Source organism: Etheostoma spectabile, chromosome 18, assembly GCF_008692095.1.
Source record: "Etheostoma spectabile isolate EspeVRDwgs_2016 chromosome 18, UIUC_Espe_1.0, whole genome shotgun sequence".
In the NCBI taxonomy this organism is placed as follows: Eukaryota; Metazoa; Chordata; class Actinopteri; order Perciformes; family Percidae; genus Etheostoma; species Etheostoma spectabile.
Genome location: NC_045750.1, coordinates 15,251,498 through 15,277,551, shown reverse-complemented (window position 1 = coordinate 15,277,551; position 26,054 = coordinate 15,251,498). Strand labels below are relative to the sequence as shown.

Here is a 26,054-nt window from a genome sequence, read left to right as displayed (position 1 = left end):
TTAGCAACTGACACTGCTTGAGCTGCCTCTGCACTGACATGCAGCAAATAATCAACACCCTAAAATATGAGTCATCGTGAATGCAGTTCTGCAATAGAAAGAGACGAGTCGTTATGTCAAAGCACTGTCATATTTATTACCAAGAAAAAAATAAAATAAAACATTAAAGGCATATCATAGTCATTTGTCACAACTGTTATTCGAACACCTTAAATATATCACTTTGACAATATGATATAGTAAAACACACTGTTGTTGACAGTTAGCAGATTGCTGCTGGGAGCAGAGTCGCGACTTAATCTACTCCTACTGGTGGCCAGGTTGAATTTGATTCAACATGGCAACCATGAGGATTAAACACATGGGCATGCACCCTCAAATTGGGGCTGCATGCAAAATCTCATTATACAGAAAAGACCTGAAATTCAATAAAAAAAGAAAAAAGAAAAAGAGGATAAGCGGGTAAATGCAGCTAATATGTCGATGTGCTGGCAGAGGTTTCATCACAGAAGAAGAAGCAAAAAGCCACAGCAACACTGGAGAATGTCGTGGATGTGTTTTATCTGGAACATGTCATCGAGATGAAATGAAGCATTTCTTTAACTCTCTTAAAGCACTTTGTTTCACAGAAAAGTCCTTACTATTTACACAGAGAGAGAGGGTTTTCCTGGAGGAAGGGATCAAGCTTTAGTAAAATGGAAAGGTATCACATAATGACAGTCTCAGTCTGAAGAGAATAGGAAACGAGAGGCCGGTGCTTCAGGACGGGACTCGGTGTTCTGGTCATGGGGCTAGGGGGGCGAGTCAGAGGGCTTGGGGGCCTGTACATTGGGCCTGATGGGGTGGTAATGATGGCAGTAGGGGTGCGGCCGGCCCACCTGGAAGGAGGTCGCTGATTGGCTGGCCGTGCAGGACGAGAGAAGCTCTTTTTAGGATTGACTGGGGACAACTTGACTGGGTTTACCTGGACAGAGACAGAATGGGACACATGTTAGCTTATATAGTATCAGCCCACGTTTCATTGGTTTGTCTTTGTAAAACTGATGCTAATGCTGAACTTACTGAATTAAAGAAGCAGAAAAAAGGCCTACCTGCTGTGGATCCTGTTTGTAAGCTGTGTGTCCTGCTCTGGGACTGGAGCTGTACTCATGTTGGATGTCCAGCATGTCCAGCAGCTCAATAAGTCCTTCATCCTTCACTCTGCCACAACCTGGCAACTCCTGTCCTGCTAGCCCACCCCTCTGGATCTTCTGAGCTCCAGAAGAAGCACTTGAAACCCTGTAGTCCATTTTGGGCTCCACATGTTGGGGTGCAGGCTTCCTTGCTCCGTCTCTGTCTGCCCCACTGTTAGACCTGGGTCTAATCTTTGGACTCCCTGCCACCTGTGATCTCCTCTGGGACAGCTGAGGACTCCGCTGGGCCCCTTTAGAACCGCAGTAGCCTCCTCTGTGATCCTTGTGGTTCTGTCTCCCACAGTCTAATACTAACCCCCATTCTTGGCCGGACTCTATCTCTGCTGTCAGCACACCAGAATCTGATTGGCATTTCTGGGCAGGCACACGCATGGGCACCCTGCCGGGGACTACAGTGGCTCCCAGAGCTCTGCGCTGACAGCTAGGGGTAGGACACTTTGGCTCTGGTGCCAGTCCCTGATTGGTCACCACCCCTGACTCGGTGAGCATTTTGCCCTCGTTTTCCTGAAGCATGGCTCCAAACTTCCTGAGAACAGAGGGGCTGCCGCACTTCCGATCTCCCAGGACGCCAGGACTGAAGGACTTCCTGTCCGGAGCGGGAGATTCAGCTGTTGCTAAGGGAAGCTGCGAGCGTGGTTGTCCAGCAGGAGCCTCCCTTTGTCCAAGAGGGGGCTTGGCACCTGTGTTTTCTTTGTTGGGGGAACTCTCTCTGCGGGGGGAGCTCTTTATGTGAGACACTTTGTTCGTCCTGTTTTCAGTGTCCTCAACACTGCCCACAAACTGCTCTTCACCAAGCCTGAACCAAACCGAAACCAACAAAAATAAGATTAGTGTAAGTTTCCCTTACATCACATCATTCTACAAAGGTTTCAAGAATGGGGCTGCAGTGCACTTACCTTTCATTTCCAGAATTTTTTCTGATCTCTGATCCCGGGCTCACCTTGATTGTGTCACTGAAGCGCTTAGAGAGAAGGGAAAAATCTATTTAAGAAACATCCACATCAACCTCTACCTACTATATTTAGAAGCATTAAATGAGGGTGCTACTTCAAGATCACTGGAAATGTTCGGTTTACTGTACCTCACCAAAACTGACCCCTTATCAAAACTCCACACAGCACTGCCTAAATCACTCTGATCTACTGTACTTTACCGTTGGCCATGCACATGGCTTTTCATGTGGAACAGGAAACAGTTAAACGTCTTGGCTTTCTTTCTGACTGCTGACGTCAGGAGTTGGGAAAGTGCAAGAGTTGGTGAACGTATGTGAAACTAACTCCTATCTGCTAACCTGTCTGTGTAAGCAGACTGCGAGGAACCAGGTAACTGTAATCCATATGTTCCTGACTAAACCCCAGCTGAATCCCCGTATCATATCCACATATCTGGTTTCCTCAGATGTGCAGATGCCGACAGAATGAGTCATAAGGCAGTAAAGTCAAGAATTGCCATTACTCACCACGTGGCGAGCTCCATTGTTCTTCCGGCGCATTTGCTTCCCATGCCCCAAATAATCCTGCAACAACTCTCCGATCTCCGAGTTGGCGTGGCAGTAACCGTAGCCATTTTGATGACTTGGAGGGTAGCTGTACCCACCGGGGTTATAGTTACAGCCGTTACTATAGTGATGTGGCACAGGTATAGCTCCAGTGTGATTCTTGCTATGATGGCTGGGCGCAAAAAGACCATTGCCATTTTTCTGGTTGTCAGTAGTAATATCATTTGCTCCTCTGCGGGCCTGAACTTCATTGTACAACTGAAAGATGAAAACAGAAGAAAACATAAACAACTTCCTTTGTACTGTGAACAACTACATGCAAAATTAACTCAATAAAAGTAATGGTGTTTACACAACAAACGCGACTTATAATTATCACTAAATCGTTGCGCAGCCTAGCCTAACCTATATTAATGATCAGGACATGTTATTCCACTTTGCACAACTAGGTTTCCCATTGCGACCCTTAATACTCCTTTAGTATCCGCTTTCAGAGTTTGTGTGTGTGTGTGTGTGAGTGTGTAAGTGTGTGAGAGAGAGAGAGAGAGAGTGTTTAGCATGTCTGTTGGCACGTCACAGTTTAATTGGCTTGTTAACATTTGTCTTTATCTTTGTTCCAAAAAGGCCATGAGGTTGAGTTAGTCGGTGCGCTGCCAACAGTTCATTATAATGCACGAACAAACACACTGCGTTGCTCTTCAAATTCCATTTTCATAAGTCACATTTTTATTCACTGACTCATACTGTCCACTAATCTACTGTATTCAATATTCAACGTGAATTTTCAGGGCAAACGGCAGCTTGAGATCATATTTTTGGACTCCGGGCCCTTCTGTGGCATTTGAAACAGTCCAACATTTTTATACGTAATCTTACCTCTTCAATTTGTCTCTGGATGTCCTGCAGCTGGTCCTCCCACTCCTGCATCTCTGAGTCAAAGTTGTCCATCAGCTCCGGCCTCTCTTGCCCCCAGCTCCGGCCACTGTGTTCCAGCCCACGCTCCAGATCAATGGCTGCCATGACGCAGGCCGTTCAATACCCAGAGGCCTCTTTAAATGGCAAATTCCTCTTTCTCCTGTTTCACTTTCCTGTCAGAGGTCACCGTAGGGTTGGAAGGATCGATGGCCTCGAAACACTATAAAGACAAATACACGGGGAAAAAGAGGGTTGGAATACTTTATGTAGTTAAGTAGTAAATATCGTGATATAAGCTTCTTTTTGCTGTGTTTCTGTGTCATTTAGCCCCAAATCGGATTTGGAAATCTCATTGTTACTCAAGACAAATGAACATTTTTGACACTTTTTTACAATGCTAGTCAACCTTTTTTTGTCTTCTAACAAGGCAGAATAAAACATAGTACTGTACCAGTGGCAACGACACCTAATTGAAGATAAACTGCAGCAAGTGAAACCTATTTATTCTATTGGACTTGAGTCTGACTTGTATTGTTTGGCATTTTCCATCCTCACATAGGTCAGATATTTACAGTCCTCTTCTTTCACATTCTTCAAAAATCACAGTCATTCCTATGCAGCACTTGTTGCGTGTGTTGCATAACAGCTCTTGGTCACTTTGACCCTTCAGCCTGCCTCTGTACGCCGCAAAACATGGGAGAGAAAACTCAACGCAAACTGCCTGTGCTGTGTCATATCTCAGATAAACTCAGGATTTCCCCTCAGATGTATCCCCAAACCTTGTAAATGTGGCCATTCATTACTGTCACAGTGGTGTTTTGTCCCAATGGGAGCACTAATAGCCTTACTATTATTGCAGCCCCTGCTTTGTTGTTGTTGTCTTCATTAAATATGACAAGTATCCTGGTTGAAAGTGCCAGAATGTACCAGCCCCTTCCCTCCCACCTGCTATGTAAGAGTAGAGATATTAATAATCTTGTAACTATGCATAGTAAACTGGCTGCATGGTCTGTGCGCATGGCAGAGGGACAGAGCGAGAGGGAATTTATGGCAGAGAAACATGAAAAATGACAACCCCAAACTTGCTCCAAAAAAAAAAAATGCGATCAAGAATATGAAAACTTAAAAGAAAATCACCATGAGGCTAAACAAGATGACAATCGGCCCAGGCAATTTCCAATTTTGCCACTAATGATGTCTAAATTATAAGCTTATATGTAATTCATTTCAATTCAATTATATTGTCCTGAATGACACTAAACCATAAGAAATTTACATGACAGCCATTTCCGCCTCAATGATAAACAGCTGTCCTTACCTTCCTCAACATAAACGTTTTCACTGCTCCAGTGTAAATCCTCAGCTTGCTCTATTCCTGTGGGCTGTGCGCTCCAGCCTCTCCAACAGATTCACTCCCCTCGGCGCCTAATTGTCAAGTCACCTCTCTCCGGTGCTTCCCCTTCCCTTTTCCTCCACTGTGTAACGTAAAACCCTGCAGGCTGGATTTAAAGGGTCCCAGTTCTTCTAGTTTCGCTGTTGTGGTTAAGTCCGGAGCCTAGAGCTAAAGGGTAAACAACTTCTGCTCCAGCCGGGGTACCCTGCCTTTATACTGATCCCCACTGTTTACGTGGGTGCGCCATTGGAGCCGGGATCAAATATCATAATGTCAAATTTATTCCAGCATTTTCAGTCTCGGTGGGACAACTGTCGTCACCAGCATCCTGGCTATAATTACTGGGGCTCACGGTGAGAGGGAAAGTGTTTACATAGCTATTTCAGCTGCTGCTATCCCTCGGCCAATGGGCTTCTCTGTTGCTACTCTGCTTTAGGATGCTTGGGCAGATCTGGTCTTGTGACCATGCCCCACTGCAAATTATTTTTCCAAGGGATGCCAAATGGGTGTGTGACACCATGAGTAATAATGTGTCACAGTCAATAATATCTTTATTGAAGGTAGTCACGAAAAAAGGAAATTGCAAGGTGGATGCCTGGCTTGTTTGGCATAATTTTAGTTTTTTTTTTAATTTAAAATTGTTTTTGACAATATTTTTTTCATATTTATATTTTAAAAGAGCAAAACGTATGAAACCTTATACAATGTCCTGGACTAACCCGAACCTGTGACTGTGTTTTTAACTCATCCCGCTGCTACTGTTCATCTGACACACCATCAATTACTAATGCCTGGTCCTAATCAGGGGTCCCGCTGGGAATTTGGGGGGGGCCCCCCTCGGACAAGAGCTGACATTTGGCACTTGATTGGATCATTAGCATTCCTTCCAGTTTGAAGCACCTGGATCATTGCCATTTTTACTCCACCTGTTGTGATCCCTAATAAATGACAAATCCTTCACCGAGTAAAGGAGAGGGGACAAAAACAAACTTTAGCCTTACTTTACCTTTAGGCAACAACAGCAGGATGGTACAACAAATGTCGTTCTGAAAAACAAAGTAGAGGCAACTGCTGTCATAAGCCTGTGACAAAATAAAATATATTTAGCAACAAGGTTAAACAATGACATAAAGCATGGCATGGAGAGGTGATTTAGGTTTCCTCCCTTACAGCATTGTGACCTTAACACTTGAGGTAAGCAACACCAAACCCTGTGTGACCTCCATTTCTGAAACATATTCTATCTACAGTATTGCTGTCTATTAATGTGAACCACTTAATCGCAACTCAAAGGTCTACTAACTGGCTTTTCAGGGTTTTGCAGTCTCATTTCATGGTCAATGGCAATACAAACTGGCTTAAAAATACTATAAATAAATAAAATAAAATATATTTATTCACTTTCACTTACCAAGACTTAGATGAGAATATTTATACTTCTCTTATGTATGCTAAGCTTCATGAGATGATGCTATAGAGCCAGTTAGCTAGCTAGCTTAGCATAAAGTCTGGAAGTAGGAGGAACGGCTAGCCTGGCTCTCTTTAAAGATTAAAGAAAAAAAATGTGCCAAGCAGAACCTCTAAAGAGCTCTACTTAAAATGTTTAATGTCGTTAATCTGTGGAAATGTAAAAGTGAAAGCCAGGCTAGCTGTACCCCCCTGCTTCCAGCCTTTGTGCTATGCTAAACTAATCCGCTGCTGGCTCTACCTTTATAGTCAGCATACAGACATAGTCTAACAGTGGTATCAATCATATCATCTTAGTTTTAGCAACAAGGCAAATAACTGTATTTTCCAAAGTATCCGAATGACATTTTATCCGTCTAAAGCCAACATGGACAAGCTCAGGAAAAAGGACATGAAATGTTTTGAAACTTTTTGTCACACTCACTGTTCCGGTAAAGAATGAACTTCTATAATCAAAACTATCTAGTATTGATTTAAACGGACATAGATGCTAAAACTACGAAGATGTCCTAACACAGAGGACATATTAAGCACTTCGTTGTTGATTGCTGTCTGCCTAATGTGGTCCAATATGCCAATATTACATTCCATTTGTTTCTTTTTTATTATTCTATAATATTTAAATTATTTGATATTGACTCTGCTGCAATACAAACAATCAGATCGGTGACACATTAATAAGACAATGGTCAGGTGTTCAAAGAACTGGGATAGAACACGTTGTAACTCACCTTCTGGAGGGGCTGATATAGACAGTGATGTGTTATGGATAATGTAGTCTCCAGTGTTGAATCTAGCCACACTCTCTTGAATGTGACTGCAGCTTTGGCAAGTGATGAGCTTCTCCTGTGCTTTTGGTTACCTTGGCAACAAATGATGCGGGGAGGAAAGAAAAACAACAGAGCAAAACAAACAAACAAGGGATGATGTGACTTAAGGGAGGCGAACATCACAGAACAAAGAAAAGAGTAAAAAGAAAAACTAGTTTAAAGATGGTGGCATAAGAGAGGGAGGAGAATAACACAAGTATGAGGATGAGCAAAATGATAGGCTGGAACATCTGGGCGAAGGAAGGGCGGAGTGACAAACCAGGAGGTTGGATTTAGTGAGAAAAAGGTAGAAATAGAATCAGCATCAAACTATTTCAGACATTTTTACATACAGCTCATCATTTTTTTTGTCTCACCGACAGCGGCTCCTCCGTCTCCCTGTCGTCATTCCTCGGCACTTCCAGTTTGTCTATGAAGGTCTGCAGTTCTTTTCGGAAGGCCTTCATCTGAGCGTTAATGCGATACAGCAGCTCATGTTCCCTGATCCTGCTCCCATCTTCCTCCCCACCCTCCTCTCCCCTCCCGAACATCAGGTCGCTGTTCGAGACGTAGACCCTAGCCTCTGTGATGATAGTCGCCGTGTCAGCGATGAGGCGGTCCATGGTGCGAACAAGCCTCTCCGCCTCCGTGCGGATGTCAGTCATTTGCTGCCTTTCGCGCAGGGTGCACCGCCCCCCCCCGGGCAGAAAGCGGGCCAAGGCGGAGGAGGCGGCACCCTCGGGCCCAGTGGGGGTGTAGAGGCCCCGCGTGGGCGTCAGGCAACGGCTGCTTCCGTTATTGTTTCTGACCTCATCTGAGTCACTTTCCCCACCTACGGGGCCCTCGCGTTTACGGTGCGGCGGGAGGAGGCGGGAGGAGGTGGAGTCCTCGTCACTCTCACGGCGACCACTTGTCGCACCACCTGCATCGCTCTCTGCATCGCTGTCCCGTGGGCTGGGCCGCAGGGAGAGGTGGGAGGCCAGGTCATAGCGCTGCATGTTGGAGAGGAGCACACGGTTCTCGTACTGCAGCTGCATCACCTGAATAAAAACAAAGAGATGTGCAGTAGTAACATTGGGTAATCACACTTTTTACAAAATAGGACAGACTGAGCAAAGACTTAAAAATTAGGCATAACAGAATACTTTTTTGGCTCTATGGATAGCGAAACCACTTTGGTGAACCTTGACCTTTTTATGCAGCGCTATCATCAGATCGAAATTTTTAATTTGTCCACTACTTTGGTTTATGACTGAATACCTGCAACAATACTGTAATTCCCATCAGCTTCAGCTGTACTTTATCTTAAGGGCTAATTAGAAAAAGATAGTTAACATGGTAAACATTGCAGAACTTCAACATGTTAGCATTGTAATTGTGAGTATGTTAGCATGCTGATGTTAGCATATAGCTCAAAGTACTGCTGTGCCTAGATATGTACAACCTCACATAGCTGCTAGCAAGGCTAAATACTCTCTTGTTAGAAAGGGATCTGTAATTTCCTACAGCAGCTGGACAATATATTTTTCTTTAGCAAAATATGCCCTACTCAAACTAGGAAATTGCATGCATTTACAGCTTTAGCTGTGCTTTGCTATTTGTGCTAATTAGCTAACACACTGAACTTAAATGGTGAACTTGGTAAAAATTAAATAGGCATATAAAAAATCAGCATTTAAGCATTGTCACTGTTAGCATGTTGCCATGCTAGCATTAGCATTTAGCTCAAAGCACTGCTTTGCCCAAGTTCAAACTCACAGAGCTGACAGACAGTAGACAGTTGTTTTTCTATCTTTGATTAAATTACTACAAATTGAAACATAGTTACATTAGTAAATATATATCTATATGAGGAGTAACAACATTTTATTTACTTTATAGCAAATTATTGTCAGAATTATCAATCGCCTTAAAATACCTTGCCACTGAGGTCATTAATCTGTAGCCTTGCTGCCTTTAACTCCTCCTGCAGGGCTTCTGCCTTTGCTCCATCAATACCTCCACCTCCTCCCCCATGCCTGGCGCCTCCCTCGTGGGTGCTGGCTTTGAACCGCATCTTGTTCAGCTCAGCAGTCACTCTCTTGTTTTGATCTTCAGCATCTGCTAGGTTCCTCCTCAACAGCTCTGCCTCATCCTCCACCAGCTGCAGCTGCTGTCGGAGCTCCGTCAGATCATCACCGCGGCCCCGCCCCAATCCCTGCCCACCCATCGCTCCGCACCCAGAGCCTCCAGCACCCTCTCCTTCACCGCGGAGGTCGTCGAGCTCGGCCCTCAGGCCACGGTTCTCCACCTGAGGGGTAGAGGGAGAAAAGCTCAACACTCACATGACTCCCACTGAGGTGTAACTCCCTTAGTAGACTTGTGTAGCATTGCCAGCTCTTACCTCCAACTCAACTATTTTCCTCCCCAGGATGTTGGCTTCCTCCTCCACCAGGCGGAGCCGGAGCTTTAGCTCTGACTCGCGGGTGGTGGGCGGACCCCCAGCCTCTCCTTTGGGATGGGTGCTGTCCAGTTCACCATAGAAGGAACGGTACTTCTGCAGCTCTTGCTCTAGACGGTCCTTCTCTTTGTCAATCTTTGCTGTCTTCTTTCTCATAAGCACCGCTTCCTCTTTGATGAAAGCTAGCTGGCACTTAAGGTCCTCATTGTCCTCCTGGAGCACAGGTAACACAGACTGTACATACTAAAGGGAATTTAAGCAGAAACGGTTCCAACCTAATCCTGAAGTTCACAAAGTAGGCCTCCAAAACAAGACATAAAGACGGAAGGACTAAAGATTAAAGAGAAGTATTTTGGTTTTCAAAGCTGAAACATTATTTATCCTTGGACCAAGAGGATGTTTGATGTCAACTAAGTCTAAAGTAATTCCTGTACTTTTATTTCAAATAATTGGAACACTTGCTTTGGCCTGTTGTGGCCCAGAGATAAAAAGAAAATGTTTGACTTGAGAACATAATGTAAAGATGTGAGCGATACCTGCAGAATCGATGTATTTTTATAATTTTTATTTTAAAAAAATATTCATGACAAGACTTTTTTGGACAAGTGGACAAGGGGAAAAGAAGACATTTTTTTTATAACTGCTTGTAAAAGCCTCTCACCTCTGTAGGAGTCTGTGCTGATTTCCTGTCCGTCTTCTGGATGTCCTTGCTTCCTCTTCTCTTTTGAGACTGTTGGAGGACAGTTTGAAAAATGAATGTTAAATTTGTTATGCTTTTTTTCTCTGTGTGTGTGGGCGTGGCAAGTAGAAAAATTCCCCAAAACATGAACCAGTAACGTCCATAACAGGAAGTTGTGCATGGTGTACAGCTAATTTTTTCCAGCCAGAGTTAAATCTTTTAATAGACGTAATCTATGTACGTGTTTACATACCTCTTTGTTTTTGTCTAGTTCATTCTGCAGGGCTTGTTTGGTCACTTCCACCTCTATGAGTTTCTGTCTCAGTTTTTCATTCTCCTCCTCTGTCTTTGTGCGCGTCTCCTCCACCTTTTCCAGCTCGTGGTGCAGCCTCACAGACACATCCTTCGCTACCTGCATTGTTTAGTTAGTGTGAGGATATCTTTTAAGAATATTTTCACTCCAACTTAGGGGATTTTCATGTTTGATCTTCACTTTTGTCTTACAATTAGGTTTTCTTAGCTTTTTATACCTTTTCAAACCAAAATAACTACAAATAAGCATAACTTATAAACCAGTAAAATGCATAGGCGTTAAAGATACAACCATAACAACTGTTTTCTAAATGCAATGTTTTCACCTGTCGCAGATGCTACATTGAAAGTTTGCATACACATCCTCGGGAATGCTCCCAGACAGACACACAGAGAGTTGACCACCTCCCCCTCCCCTCTGCACCTTCAGGTCCTGCTCCAGACTCCTGAGCAGCTCCTCATCGATCTCTCCCGTCTGGGCGTAGCGCAGCTTCTTCCTCTCAGCCTTCCTCAGACGATACTGCAGGATCCGGCAGTTTTTATTGGCTCTCTCCAGCTCACGCCTCATCTCCTGCAGCTGACACGTGTCCTCTTCGTAGAATGTGTCCCGCATCTCGTCCATCTCGGTCCTCATCTCCTCAATTTCACACTGGTGGGTGCATAGTAAAGATTACGTGTCACAAGTTATGAGACTGTTAAGATTAACTCTGCTGTTTGGTTTTAGAATCTGAATTTTGTCTCCACATAGTCAGTAATGGATGTTTTGGACTTGAGCCACATATAGTCAGCTTCAGACATATCCACGAAATATCTGAATTCAAATTAATTTCCTTGTGCCAAAGACTGGGTGGGAGTTGCTTCAATTTTTTTTTTATCAGTATGTCTTCTATGGCAAAAACAGAAAAATGCAAATCCCAGCTGTTGACTCCCTTGGTTGTCCCTCATTTGAAACACAATATATTATTGATTCTAGCAGATCAATACCAATGTGTGTTCGATATCCAATTAGTCATTTGTAGCCAGTTTATTTTCAACTTGGGTCTTGGCTTCATGTTCTGTGAGGACGGAGGATGTTCAACAGACAAATCAACTGATGTTTACTTATCTATGACACTGCAAACACAAGATTCAATCCAGAGTAATGTGGCCCCGGGGTTTTATGGGCCCACAGGCTTCAAATAGGCCCTACCAACATGGATTTTCAGTCATCCTATTATGAAAAAAACAAACGTTGTGTGTTTTGCAGTGGATTCTGGTGAGGTGACACATTGTATTTTTATCTACCATATTTCAAATCATCACTAGCTGATGACAGAGCAGCAGCCTAAATAAAAGATAACATGCATCAAACCTTAAGATCTTCATTTTCGTCAAGCAGTCTCTCCATCTCGTCTTCAAAGGCCTGGTCCTGCTGTGTCACGGACCCCGCCTCGGTCGCCTCTGCAGCCGGCTCCGGTTCTCCCAGAGCGGCCTCCTCTGTTCCCATGTTGTCCGTCTTGGTTTGCATATTCGCACCGCTTCTTCTCAGTCTCTTCTGCAGGTGGAACTGGATGAGTTCAGCCTGTAAGCATCCTCCTCTCCACAAACCCAAACCGAGGCCCGCGCCGCAGCCCGCAGACGCGCCGCTTCTCTCCCCGCGACCGCCTTCCTCTCCGGGGATCTTCCCTTTCTCTGCCACGGAGAAGGAAGCCGAGGCTCTGCCGGCCAACAGACGCTTGGAGGAGTCGCCCTTGAGGCAGGCCAGGCGTAAAGCGGAGCGACGGGCCGAAGCTGTTGATTCTGTCGGATCTTTCCCGACAGCATCCGCCCTGTTTGGTGCGACTACATCAGCTTCAGCACCATCCGGGTGAACAGCTGCCCCGCCGCGGCTCTCGGGCTCCCCCTCCCTTCCGTCTGCGGACCTCAATCTCTCTCTCACCCCGGTGTTTCTGCTCCTTCCTGCTGGTAGATGAGATGCGGACCTGCCTGGGCGCTGTGAAGCTCGTCTGGTTGCCCCTTCCTGGGCTGTAGCCGGCGAGGGAGCCCGGTGCTGCCTCCGCCTCCTCCTCCCTGCGCTATTGTCTGCTGCTGATGATGATGATGATGATGGAGGATCTGCAGCGCCGCTGGCGGCAGCCTTCATTTTATTTTTTGCTTCACTGAAACCTAAATTAACTCCAAAACTAGACTTTAACTTCTAGCTGTTTATCACGAGTGAAAATTAATAAGCTGTACAGAAACTCCACACTTATTTATATCACATAGCCTATGTTTAGCTCGGTTTTAAGAGTTTTAACTTTCAGTAGGCACGCCACTAGATGGCGCTTTTTTGCGACTGCTTTACACCCCCCTCCATCCCCCTGACCCATAACTTTACGAGGGATGTGTAGGCCTACTTGTTTTGTCCGGGACCATTGAAGATGTACTCTATCCGGCTGGACCGACAGCCACTGACCGACATATTTTTTTCATTTATAGGCTATGTCTAAACAAGCCTAGACTGTGACTGCATTTTTACACAGAGCTCCACATAATGGGTGAATTCTTACCGCAGAGCATTAAGGAGAGTCGCTGACACAGGGCACCACCAGGCACTGCAGGGGCACTGGTCACATGACGTGGGGACGTTTGGTACCAAAACCAGGAAGCGGACGTCCACCCCCACCCCTTTCCTTTGCTCTCAAATTCCGATGAGTTTTAGTTTTACTACCATAATAAAGTAAAATATTGCTAAAGCAGGTTGCACTTGGTTTAAAATGTAAGTATACAAATTCAGAAGGAGACACATATCCTTGTACAGTACCACCTGTGATGAAACCTATAATTACACTGTAGGAGTACTGTAGTCTACTTCAATGCATCATAAATTCCAGTTAGCCTAATTACTATCTAGACAGAGTAAAGGCGGGGTTGGACTATTCCTCCACCCACCAAGCTACCACAAATGAATTAGTAACTCATTTGTGTAACCTTGATTAAAGGAGCACTCTACCTACAACCAGAAAAATCAGTTGTATACTGTCCTCTGTAGCTATGACGGTGGCTTTTTAATGTCCGAGAAAATAACTCTGATAACTTATCAGATTTGGTTTAAGATTTATAATTTTTAGTCTTTGTTACAGTTTTTTTTTTAACTACAGTCTGCACAGCAGCAGTTCATGTGGACCAAACTTTTCATCGCTTGTTTTTAAAACTGTACACACTTATGCCATCACTTTAACCACAATGTACACAACACTGGATTTACATTACTTTGTTCTTATGCTAACACACTGCTGTCCAAACTGTTAACCACACGTTCAAAACAGAATAGCTTTCAGTACGGTGCTCATCAAACACTGCTTATTGCAATTTTAGCTGAAAGCCTAAGCTAAGGTGTCTTGTTTTAGTCTAGTTAGTGAACATATAGGGTATTTATATAGAGAAAGCTCTGAAAGCCTTTTTTTGTCAATAAACACCAAATAAGAATGAAACAATTATGCACTGTAGCGTTTGAGAGAAAAAAAGAAGATACCAATGTGTCCAGTTAAAATATCTGAGGTTACATTTACAGCTTTAAAAAAAGTGAAAAACACTATATCTTTCCATCCATCCATCCATCTATCTATCTTCATCCGCTTATCTGGAATCGGGTCGCGGGGGGAGCATCTCCAGCAGAGGACCCTTTCCCGTGCTACATCAACCAGCTCCGACTGGGGGATCCTGAGGCCAGGTTGGAGATATAATCCCTCCACCTAGTCCTGGGTCTTCCCCGAGGCCTCCTCCCAGCTCACAGCAACTATTGTAAACTGTATTCTTACATTTTTTTAGAAAGTAATGGAGGTGAAAGAAATGGAAACGCCACATTCATTTGTCTTTAGAGATGATGTAGACATCCAGTGTGATGAAGAAAACTTGCCGCATGATGCTGGAGAGAAGCAGGATCAGACACACTATTCTTTGTTACTGTTACGCACCTTCCCAGTAATTCCATAAATTAGAGAACACATACTATATTGAAGCACACTGCTGATTTTCATTCCTTCTTGTTTACCTTACATAAAAATTACTATATTACATAAAATCTATATCTTTTCTTTAAAGAAACTACTGAGTAGTGTGAAGTCACTCAAATAGTTCAAACTGTAAAGATGAAACGCTAGTGTTTTTACTCTCAGTGTGTTCTGAGTGACAGTGTGTGTTACTCAGTGAGGACTGGTCATAGTGTTTGGCTGCACTGAGCCTGTTTTGAGACGTGTGTTTGAGAGTTGTGTTGCATGGAATGAGTTTTGCAGGAGATGTGAACTGCTTAGTTCAGGTGACTGTTGGTAGTGCAGACTGTAGTTAGAGTTTGGCACATGTGGTTTCAGTTGTGCCCAGTGTCGTTTAGCAGTCAAATAAAACTGTAATGTATGAACTTGGGGCAGTTTGAAAGATGTGGGGATTATCAGGCAGATGGGTCTAACTAGACTATTGAGGTGCAATAAGGGAATTGTAAGATCCATAGTCGGGACTAAAAGTTGGGATATCTCATGACCATTCTTTTTTAAGTCTGTCTCTTGTAAATCCCCATCTTAATTAAAGAATAATGCTAAATTGTTGACATGCCTGTTTGAGCCCTCTGGGCACAAGATAATCTGAAATACAGTGCCAGTCAGGACAGATTCTCAAAATTGTACTGTAATAATGCAGGTGTTATCATTTTACTTAATAGTGCCATTTGTTTAGAAACAATATCACCAAATTTACAAGTAATTAATCCACAAATACATTTTCCACTTTAATTCATGTTTTTACAATTACAATAACATGTTGGTGCTTGCCTGAGCATTCTGACTTTGATACATAAAATATTCCCAGCATGTACATACAGTATGTCTCAGTCACTTTTGCCAGAAATCACATTATGTGCCCCACTCATCTCATCCGTATCTGACCCAATAAATGTACTGAAGCAAAATTCAGACCCAGCAGAGGGTGCTCTCCACGCACAAAACCGAGTCAGCACAAGCTCTGAAGGCAATCTGTCCCACACAAACGGAGAGCCAGTAAAATGCTGACTGTTTCAACTCTGTTAGGCTAGAATGAGCTCCTTAGTCATATAATTGCTAATGAGATGAGAGAGTGACGGGTCGGGGTTGCAGAGATTTAGCTCCTGCAAACTGACCCTTCAACCCTCCTCCCTCTAATAGACAGGCCATCTCAGAATACCAGGTGGGTCATTCAACTGTCAGTGAGTAAGCTAATGAAATGATAGGCTTATTTGCTACACATTATCAAAGCTGGGGAAAGAGTTGTACTGTATGTTCGGGAACCATCTACTTGTTTTACACCTAAATATTTATCTTAAAAGAGTTGCATTGGGATGTAGTTATTTCTACATCAAAGTGTAGTTGCAGCCTACAATTTGACACAGAAATCTAAACCCAAGCTCCATGTGTACATGCATACAGGTATGTGTATGCATGTTCCTGCAGCAGCAGGGATGCAGGTCATAGAGACCTGTGCTTAATGCCTTTGATAGAAAAGCCTTGGCCTTTCTGCAATCCTCTTATTCCTTGGCTTAGATCACTGTGTGTCCCCTGTGGAGGACAAATAGACCTCCTCTCATCTTGTCATCATTCGCATCTACACCTTTAGAACTCCTTCCTTCCACCTCCACCTTGATGCCACGGGTGCAAAGAGACAGGGGGTGGTGCACCAGGATAAGATGGACGTCTGTAAAGTAGTGCATGTACTGTATGGTAGGTGGGAGGGGGGAGTATGTGGAAACATTGGCAAGGTGTAATAACCCCCCACAGTTGCCTGAGCTGCGAAATATCAGGATTAAGTGAACGAGTGTGATCTGAGGTTTTTGGACAACAGGAAAAAGATAAGGAATGAAACATTGAGTAGATGCCATTTCTGGATTCACAATGCAGTGAAAGAGTGTTTGTCGCAGGCTAAAATGGACGCTGACTGTGTGAAATATGTGGATGAGATGGAGTCCTGAAATTAACCACGATATTAAATATACAGCACAGACATCCCTATTTTTGTGGGAAAAATAAAACGTGAATTTTCTAATATTTGGGGCCAAAACGTGCATCTCTTTTTTGATGCACATGAAAGTACGTGTATTTTCATATGCACAGTGAATCAACTCTATATCAAAGCACAATTTTAACTAATCCATACAGTTTGAAGTTGCAATAGCAACCTGGTGGCAGATTAGTAAAGGCTTCTCTTCCAGTGATCTGCTATCCTGGGTAACTCATGGAGTGACGTGGAAATAAGCTCTTTTGAAGCTAAAGCCAATTTAACTCCAAAGATTAGGACAGATCTGTCTGGACAGGCTAAAGTCACAGCCTGCCTCTGCCTCTCACACACACTCCTGGGATGGAAAAGAGATGAAAGAAGTAGAGGAAGAAGGAGAGAGAGGTGATGGGAAGATGGGGGGGATGGGAAGGCTTCGGCTCCAGATTAGAATCCCAATGGGTGACAACCTGATCCTACATGTTGAATTGCTTTAGTGTAAAAGAAGCTGATTTTCCGATTGATTTGGCGAATGCATGGCATGCGGTTACTAACACCAACACAAAGACACACAAACTATGGGGTGCTGACATTGTCTTTATTTCAGTTATATGTGAAGCCAGAAGCTGTTTTGCTTTCATTTTTAATAAGACAATGAAATAACCATTTGTTTTCTTAAAAAAAAAGCTCTTTTTAGGAGAAGTTTCCCTTCAGTCCTACATGGTAGTGAGACAATATTGAGCTGAATTTCAAATCTCTTACCCTTGCATCTCGGCTACATTGCACAGCAAAAAGAAATAAATCAGAAATCAAAAAATATATATAACAAAGATACCCACACATTTGCATGAATACTAGAAGAAACTAAAGCCCCCCCATCCTCCAAAGTCTTTTGTACAATTTAATCACGATGAACACAAAGAAAATAGCATGTCGTTCTGTAAATGCAGCACAGTTATACCAGTTTGAGACGGCAGAGAAACGTCAAGTCCGTGACACGTTGGCTTGGTAGATGTTGTAGATGGAAGAAAAGTAGTTAAATAAAGTAGATGGCAGTTGGGAGAATGATTTTTTTTTTTCTTCATTCACTAACTTTGCTCAACTCTCAAGTATTTGTAAACAAAATTTCTCCACCTCCGAACTGAGAAACAAAAACCTTTGGTATTAACATCTGCATGTTCTCATGTTGGTAATAGTTAAATTCATTAAAACGCTTTTACAACTTTACAACACTTTACAATAACTTAGCATATTAAAGACTATTTAAGCTTTCTGTTTGAAACAATACTGGAATCCTTAGTACAAAAGCTGGAGGTGAATTTTGGTTGATTAGTTAGTGGATGCTGAGCAGTTTGTAGGTCCTTAAATATTTATGCCCTGTTGTGGTCCAAAACCCACTTGGGATGCAAGATCAGCATCTTGCTTTTCTTGATTAACAAAAAAAAACAATTGTTATGGAGACAAACCACACCCCTCTCTTCCTCCCAAAACCCCTTACAGACAAAAAACACACACGTCTACCCTTTCACCTTTCCAAATTGGTCCCAAATCATCTCCTTCTACATTATTTGCAGGGATGATGAAGCCAGTCTGGTTTCTGTGTATACCTTCCCTAACCCTCTCTCCTTCTCCGGCCCTTCAAACAACTGTCCTCTTCCTTTTTTACTGCAAAGCACACCCTTTTCCGTTCTTTACTCTCTTTTCGCTCTTCCTTTCTTTTGCCTCTTTCCGTTATCCTCCACTTCTTCCACTTTGCTATGACCGTTAGTTACCATAGAGGTGCCGTTTGCCACGGGCTTGGCTCCCTTCTGCGCAGATGAAGGTTTGCGACGGTACGCGTGGTAGTAGAAGTTGGCGAAGAGGATGATGAAGGTGACGGCGTAGCCAATCAGAGCCCACTGCATCCAGGCGGGGAATGGACAACCCGTGTAGAGGGAGTGTCCAGCATGGCCGATGGTCACGTGGAACTGGATCTGGTGAGCGCACAAAAATAATAGGCATTATTATAATAAAAACAGCCTAAAACACTGTAAAATGCAATAAACTTGCAGAATGTACGATATAAAACTACATTCCTGTGAGCGTTCTTATGATGTACTTCACAAAAAAAAAAACTTGCATATAGGAACTATCATTGAAATAGACAGAATCAAATAGATCAGTAACAAATGAACAACTGTCACATACCTGTACTGCTTCTAAATAAAATGTCTAAATAAAGCTTCTCAAAGCCAAAATGCAATGTAATGTAATGACTTATAATTAACATAACTGTATAATTAGTGCAAATAAAATTGTTATTTTAAGGAGGATATTTCCCTCAAAACACCCATACAAAGTAGAACCATAAAGTTATACCCACCATCTGGATAATGGTGAGGTATTTCTTCCACCAGAGGTACTTCTGCATCTGGGGCCCCAAAGCTGCCAGGCCGTAGTAACCGTACATGAGGACGTGGATGGAGGAGTTGATGGTTGCACCAAAAAATGCTGTGGAACAATCGAAAGGGTTGGATCTGAATCCAGTGTCACGTCAAGGCGTGGGACTGAATGCCAGCGCCGCGAAGATGAGATCAAGGTGACAACTTCAACCGCTGGATATCATGAAGATCTAGAACCTCTTTACTCACATTGTCCACCGGGAACCCATTTGATACCGATCCACCAGAGGATGAACATGGTGCAGTGATGGTAGACGTGGAGGAAGCTGACCTGGGTGAACTTCTTCCTCAGGATGAAAAACACGGTGTCCAGGAATTCCACTCCTTTGGAGATGTAGTACCACCAGAGAGCAGATGCTATCTGAAGACATCAAACAGGGAAGAGTGAATTATTACGTAGCTAAATCCTTCAAAAATCAAGGAAAAGTATACCATCAAGCTTAAAACACACGGTATAGTAATATACTGTCGGATAGATAGCATGAAGTAAGGATCATATCAAAATACTCGGGCACTCACATCCCGTGTATTAAAAGTAATTGTATGACATACAGTATACTTCCCCTCCCTTCTAGTGTACGTGGATGCAAATGTATTCGCTATTAGACTTCCCACAGGAACAGTAACAAATCACTCTGTGCTTTCTCCTATTTAATGCTTCATCTCTACCAGTCTAATACACACATGCACGTAGTACACATGGTTGCTCTCTAAGCTGTGGTGGTGTAGCATCATGCCATTATGAAAGAGCAAGGCCTGAGGGTGGAGTGTTACGGTGGAGAGACCAATTACTCCCGCCTATCTGACTGCCGGCCACATCCTGTTTGTCCTGAAATCCCCAGAGATATAAACTTTGATGTCTCCTTGTCTCTTTCCTCCTTTAACCCTTGACAAAACAAAATGCGCAGATGTCCTTTCGGTCGTTGTTGTCACATGATCGATTTGGTACTTGTGTATAGAGATGTTCCGAAAATAATACCAGTATCAGAAAAGCCTCTGATATTGCCTAAAATGCTGGTATCGGCAAGTACTGGAGTTTATGTACCGAACCGATACCTTGATATTTAGGTCTGAAGAAAAGCTACTTTAAAGTATTTTATTTATGTTCTCTATCCGTTATGACTGACTGTCAAACTGGATTAAAAAAAAGTTTGATGGCGTTCATTGTTTGTTTGTTCATGTCTCACAAAAAGTTTAACAACAGTGATAGATATCACATTACATCCATACAGGGATAGTAATATACAGATGTTAAAACATAGTAAAATAATTGTTTTTTTAACACACTGGTATATGATCAGTACTCGTATCTGCCGATATGCAACTTCAGCTGTATCGGTAGTGGGAAGGGAAAAATGGCGCCAGAACATCTCTACTACAGGTGTACAGGTAGGTGAATGCGCGTATTTGTATTTGTGTTTGGTGATGCTGTGGTGTGTTTGAGGGCGCTTACCCTGACTTCATTGACATCGCTGGAGTAGTTGACAGGCTGACAGAGGTAGCTGTACCCGGCTGCTCTAGAAGCTAGTAGGAGCTGATGGGAAGAAAGGAACCACAAACTCAGAAAATGGCTGACATTTCCAAAGATATGGAGAAAGCAAGAACTAATCCTGCAAAGTAATCCCTGTAGACACTCTTTCTAACGAGTTTCTGAGTTCTCTATACAACCAGCAGAGAGTTATAAGAAATCTAGGATTGTTACATTATTTGCTGTAAATAAAAAAAGGTACTCAGATGCACAACCACTTGGTAGGTGCTTGGTTGAGATAATGTGCAGAGCGAACACCAATACTTAAAACTTACTGTTCAACCATTACAATGGCAAATTTAAGTGGTTCAACTGCAAGTTACTGTCTCTTTACATTAAGCAGTTGGTTTGTCATAGAGAGCAGGATCACTGGTAGATATGGTACTCACACTGGTGTGATCTTCTCTACACCAGTGATTGTCTTTTCTAGCCTTTTTGTAGATTCTGTGTGAGCAACTAGAAAAATGAAACATGCATAATTATCTGGAGTTAACACAGTTTTCCTCTATAAGCAATGGCAGTAACAGGAGGTTTGCCGATCCGAGAGGGAGTTGGGGCGGCCCCTCGGCTCTGGAGTAGGCTCTAGATAGATAGATAGCCGATGACGTTTCATTTCTAGGATTGTTCAGGTGCCGTCTGAAATCCTGCCGGATGTCCCTAATTGTTGGCCAAATGTCCGTCACCTTTCGCTTTCTTTGTGTCGGCATTTTAAACTCCTGTCGATTTATGAGGACTATGGTTAACTGCTCCTCAGGTCTATGCAGGGTAACTGGAGACAGCTAGCTAGACTCTCTGTCCAATCTGAGTTTTCTGTTTAGACTAAAACAACTTTTGAATGAACACGTTGCACCCAATAAGTTCCTTCTTGGTGCTATTTTGCCGAGGCAGCGTCATTTGATTCCGGCGCTGCCAAATAAAAAACAGATCATGTTTTTCTCCCATCCTGTTATGTTGCGTGGACTAACCAGACCCTCCTTTGCAGCGCTGTGGAGGAAGGTCTGGTAATGCAAGACTACTCTGTAGACAAACCTACAGTTAGCAGCTGCAGAATCTCAAAATCACCCAGCGCAAACCCCCGCGCCGAGGGTCACAGGAGCTGGTGGCCAGTGCCAGTGCTGGGTCTAACTGTGTAACAGTAGCAACAGAAAGTTGATTCTGAGCTGGGTCTGGGCAGTCCAGGATAAGACCCGGGGCTCTGGGGTTTCAGTGGCTCAAATCCAGTTGCTACAGCCACTAATTGAAGGTCCATCTCCAGAGCTGCCTTCTGCTTTTCTCCCGGCAAAGTAGTCTCCTAGCATTGGGGAGGGTGGGCCCGCGGGGTGAGCTAGCTAGCTGATTCTTTTTTTTTAATTTATGGTCCGAAAAATAAATAAATAATCAAACTCAGTAACCCGTATTGGTATTTTTCCAGTTTCAAAGGCGCCATATATAAAAAGAAATCATGTGGCGTAACTATTAGATCTACATAGTCTATGCACATATATAAACATAGTACTCAGTGATTTTAGATCTGGTAATGTTTATGTGGAATAATATTCATATTTGAGTGTAAAGCCAAGACTTAATGTCACACAGTGTTGCTCTGATGCAGCCTGAGGGAAAGCCATTTAGTGACACTGATATAGGGAAAATGTATTGCTGTCTGTGTTTTCAGTCGTGAACTACTGTCATGCATGAAGTAATCTATACGGCCTTACCTCTTTGGCGATGTAAAAGTTGAGGACCACCATGCTGAAGTTGTAGACAATGAGGGTTTTCCTGAGTATATAGGGCTTGCGGTCCTGCATGTATCTAGGCCCCGCCCAAAGGAAGAGCAGGTACAGGCAGCTGATGGCCAGAGTGGGGATGGGAGATGACATCATCGGCCAGCTCTCCACCCTCTTGTCTATAGGAAAACGGGGTTCTTTTTAAAGGTGGGAAAATGTGTGGCATGCATGCAGTATTAAGCTTACTTACTATAGTTAAATGTGACATCCCCACAACTACTGTATTGACCCTCTCCCACAACTCTTATGACACTTGGTGTGATACAAGTGTATCAGGTAAGCTACATAATTACGTTGTAGCATTCTGATAATCAGTTAAAGGAAAAGCTCAAGAACAATCACATTCTTTTTGCACTTTTGTTTCTGATGTCATTATTCGTATGAGTAATGATAACAATTTCCTTACCAGCCTTGTTGTAAATACACAGGGACAGTGCACAGGACCACGAGTAGGCTACATTATGTAAAACAGCTTTTTTTGAGTAAGCCCCCAGTTTAACTATATTGTATAAAGTATGCAGTGGGGGCTTGACAGAAACTGAATGTTATAATGATGTGCACATCCCTTTCTGAACAAGTAAGCTGGTGACTACAATTGTATCATTCTACCTTAAGATTTACCCGATAATTTGAATGACAGATAACAACAGACATTCTTTTCACTAATCGTACATCTGAAGTGACTCACTGGGATTTAGAAACAAGTGTCTGTAAAGATCTTACCTGCTATAGTAAGGCCCCATTTGTAAAATTCTACAGTGTCATTTACAAAATGTGTTACAACCTCCATGGCTCTGCCTTTGGTCCTGATTATACTGTGGCAGGGAGAGAAAGAGAGAGAGAGAGAGAGAGAGGCAACAGAGGTAACGTCAGGGAGAACCACCCAAATTTAATTACAGACGATACGTATCCTATCAGTGTAACTAGTAGCATGAGGAGCTACACTCCGTATGCATTTTAGTATGTGTCACACTCTACAAATGTTCTTGTAAACCACTGAATCCCATATTTGCTAATTGTTGATGGGCGCATATTTATCATGCCGAAGATGTCTAGACTAAACCCAACACTTTCAGCATATCGAACTGGCTTCTCTCAGGGAGTAGAGTGCCAACACACGTAATATGTTTGTGAAAACATTCACAAGATAGAGCCTTTTAGAGAGGGATTTTTTCATAATGCTGTGTCATATTATACGCTCCAGAATGGAATAATCAGCTCATTATAAATGAACGGATGACGGTTTTTTTTCCATTACACTCTTTTAAGCATTGCTGCAAACATCCTAGAAGAACACATTATGATTTGAAACAGCATGGTAACATTAACCTTCACAAGAGGCTAATGCGTCCCATCGATTCTTATGTTTGCCGGCCAGTCACCACAGTAATAAACATAAATGTAGTACAACGAATGGAGGATATTGGGTATTACGTTTGTTTCTCTGTTTCTGATACATTTCTCTTTCACACAGATAGTTAACCATTTCTCTATTAACCTCTTTTTAACTTAACAGGGTAAATATGACATCCAAATCAAACTAAAAGTTAGTGCTAAATGGTAGGCCTATGTGGTACATCCAGAGAGAAATGTGCCCTCATTAACTTTAATAAAGCAGCATTACATAACAAGCACTCCTTATCCACCTGAGAGCTAGTGTCTCCATATGAATCTGTAATTAATCTGATCAGGTTTCCTTTCAATAATGAATTGCTCTGTATAAAGTGACTAGCTACTGTCCGTCAACGAGTGTTCACTGGCAGGGAAGGGCTGAGTGTTTAGACCAATATTCCACATGGGTGTAAGGACTCAATACCCTAGTATTTTTTTGCAGGACTTGATATAACAACATACCCACCCAGAGTTTAGTTTGGTTGCCGTGGGCCGCGGAGGGAAATCTGAAAGAGGGTTAGTCGGGTTTGTGCGCACACAAAAAGACCGGGGCGCATATGTCAGCAGGTTTCGCTCGGACCGCTCAAGAGGCTTACATTCAATTGATAAACGAGCTTAGATGTAGGCTAGGCCTTCTGTAAGTACAAATGCCCGACGACACACGAGCCTGTTTGATGGTTATCTGCCTGCATGCGCTATGACAAACTAAAAAAACAAACCTTGTTCATGAAGAAAATAGAGAACATGAACACTGTTTGAAGAACACTGTTAATTTTGTACTAAAATAACATAACAAACTCCCAGACATCATTTACCTAGGCTACACTTGTTTTATCTGAATGATTTCAGGGGAATTCAAGTGTAATTTAAATGCGCGTTTTTTCTCCCTAGGCTGAAGTTAACAGGTGGGTGAATGAAAAGTGCAGAAGGCGAATGAAAACGAGAAAATATTAGCCACCAAACTTTCAAATTTGCTTTTGAAAAGTGTCTTCCTCGACCCACGTATTGATTCGACGTGGACAAAGGGCTTGGCTGTGGGCTCTTTTCCAGCAGGGCTTCTCAATTAAGCCCAAAAATCAACTAAAACATGGGAGTAAGCCGGTTTTTAATGTAAATGCAGGAACAGAGTTTAGCATGCCCAGAAACCAAATTGCACACGCTCACGCACACAACACACACCCACACACACACACACACACACACACACACACACACACACCACACACACACACACCACCACACACGCACACACAATGTTAAAACGATGCCGTTACTTACGTTCTCGATATTTAGAGCGTGTAATGACATCCGTGCAATTTGATGCCCAACTCCTCTCAGTTTCTGCTTCGCTTTTCTTCTGCCGTCACTGCTAATCAGTTTCTACACTGCTCCGGTTACTTTTCGACATTAAACAGCTATTTGGCAAGGAACTAGACAAGGCAAGAGAAAAGCTATGACTAAGATACGCCAGTCTGCATTCAGTCCGTGCCGGCCGCTCAGCCGCATCATCTACTTGCAATCTCCTTGACATCGAGAAGCCGGATTGCATTGCCATGCGGCAATAATTAACAGTGGTGTGTGGTGGTGGTTGTTTGTGTGTGTGCGTGTGTGTGTGTGTCCGTGTGTGTGCGTGTGTGCGCGCGCAACACGGCAGCAGTTGGCAGCCTTGTGAAAGACGCTGACTTTCTTCTGTTCCTCGGTATACTACTATATAACTAAACTAACTTATTAACTAACTAAAGTACTTCATAAATCTGATTACATTCCCACTAGGCTATGGGCTGTTTGTGTGATTCTTTCGATTAAATAAACTGTAGCCACATATATATATAATATATATATATATATATATATATATATATATATATATATATATATATATCTCAGCTGTAACACCTGTTGCACTTATAGAGTGTGATCAATTGCTAACTAGTTTGCAATTTAACACAAGTAAATGAATAATGGGTAGGAATACATAATCAAACAGTTAAAATGACTAGCTGAAAGTAATGGCTAAACTGTCAAAATAGTTAACTAAAGGTAATGATGAAATGGTAGAAATACTAGCTAGAAGTAATAGATAAATGGCCTAATAGCTTCACTCCACTTAGCCTAACGTTGCTAGTATGATTGCTGACCAAACCAACCTATATATTGACATTTCAACAAGCATGGAGACATTAACATTATGGCCTATAGTGTTATGTATTTGGAACATACATTGGGAGTTATTGGTAGATGAGTTCAT

General features: G+C 42.9%; 2 protein-coding genes across 6 annotated transcripts; both read right to left on the bottom strand.

Moving 5' to 3' along the window:
* Window positions 1–3,657: 3,657 nt before the first annotated feature.
* LOC116706476 (protein SOGA3) lies at window positions 3,658–13,155 on the bottom strand. 5 transcript variants are annotated; one of them, XM_032543346.1, is made up of 10 exons: window positions 12,058–12,828; window positions 11,131–11,355; window positions 10,648–10,806; window positions 10,377–10,445; window positions 9,659–9,928; window positions 9,194–9,565; window positions 7,653–8,315; window positions 7,198–7,328; window positions 6,006–6,045; window positions 3,658–3,826 (listed from the first exon to the last, which is right to left on the bottom strand). In XM_032543346.1, the coding sequence occupies exons 1-8, from the start codon at window positions 12,826–12,828 to the stop codon at window positions 7,260–7,262; spliced, it is 2,598 nt and encodes an 865-aa protein (XP_032399237.1). In that variant the 3' UTR covers window positions 3,658–3,826; window positions 6,006–6,045; window positions 7,198–7,259. The 5 variants fall into 5 exon arrangements, with proteins under 5 accessions (XP_032399237.1, XP_032399238.1, XP_032399235.1 ...); XM_032543344.1 differs by having other exon boundaries at window positions 3,735–3,826; window positions 7,198–7,526; window positions 12,058–13,155; XM_032543347.1 differs by lacking the exon at window positions 6,006–6,045.
* A 4,101-nt stretch (window positions 13,156–17,256) lies between these two features.
* Window positions 17,257–25,354, bottom strand: elovl4b (ELOVL fatty acid elongase 4b). Its single transcript, XM_032543349.1, has 7 exons — window positions 25,085–25,354; window positions 23,138–23,229; window positions 22,346–22,533; window positions 20,574–20,654; window positions 19,310–19,481; window positions 19,042–19,169; window positions 17,257–18,652 (listed from the first exon to the last, which is right to left on the bottom strand). The coding sequence occupies exons 2-7, from the start codon at window positions 23,202–23,204 to the stop codon at window positions 18,371–18,373; spliced, it is 918 nt and encodes a 305-aa protein (XP_032399240.1). The 5' UTR covers window positions 23,205–23,229; window positions 25,085–25,354; the 3' UTR covers window positions 17,257–18,370.
* Window positions 25,355–26,054: the final 700 nt, after the last annotated feature.

Bases quoted from the DNA above. Each gene is read 5' to 3' on its own strand.
- LOC116706476 (XM_032543344.1), bottom strand. From the start codon at position 12,828: ATGAAGGCTGCCGCCAGCGGCGCTGCAGATCCTCCATCATCATCATCA. The intron at 11,356-12,057 runs GTTTGATGCATG...TGCACCCACCAG, and splicing joins ACGAAAATGAAGATCTTAAG to TGTGAAATTGAGGAGATGAG. The intron at 8,316-9,193 runs GTATTTTAAGGC...GTTTTTATTCAG, and splicing joins TTAATGACCTCAGTGGCAAG to GTGATGCAGCTGCAGTACGA.
- elovl4b (XM_032543349.1), bottom strand. From the start codon at position 23,204: ATGGAGGTTGTAACACATTTTGTAAATGACACTGTAGAATTTTACAAA. The intron at 20,655-22,345 runs GTAAGGCCGTAT...TCTTCCCATCAG, and splicing joins ACTTTTACATCGCCAAAGAG to CTCCTACTAGCTTCTAGAGC. The intron at 19,170-19,309 runs GTGAGTAAAGAG...ATTGTTCCACAG, and splicing joins ATGGGTTCCCGGTGGACAAT to CATTTTTTGGTGCAACCATC.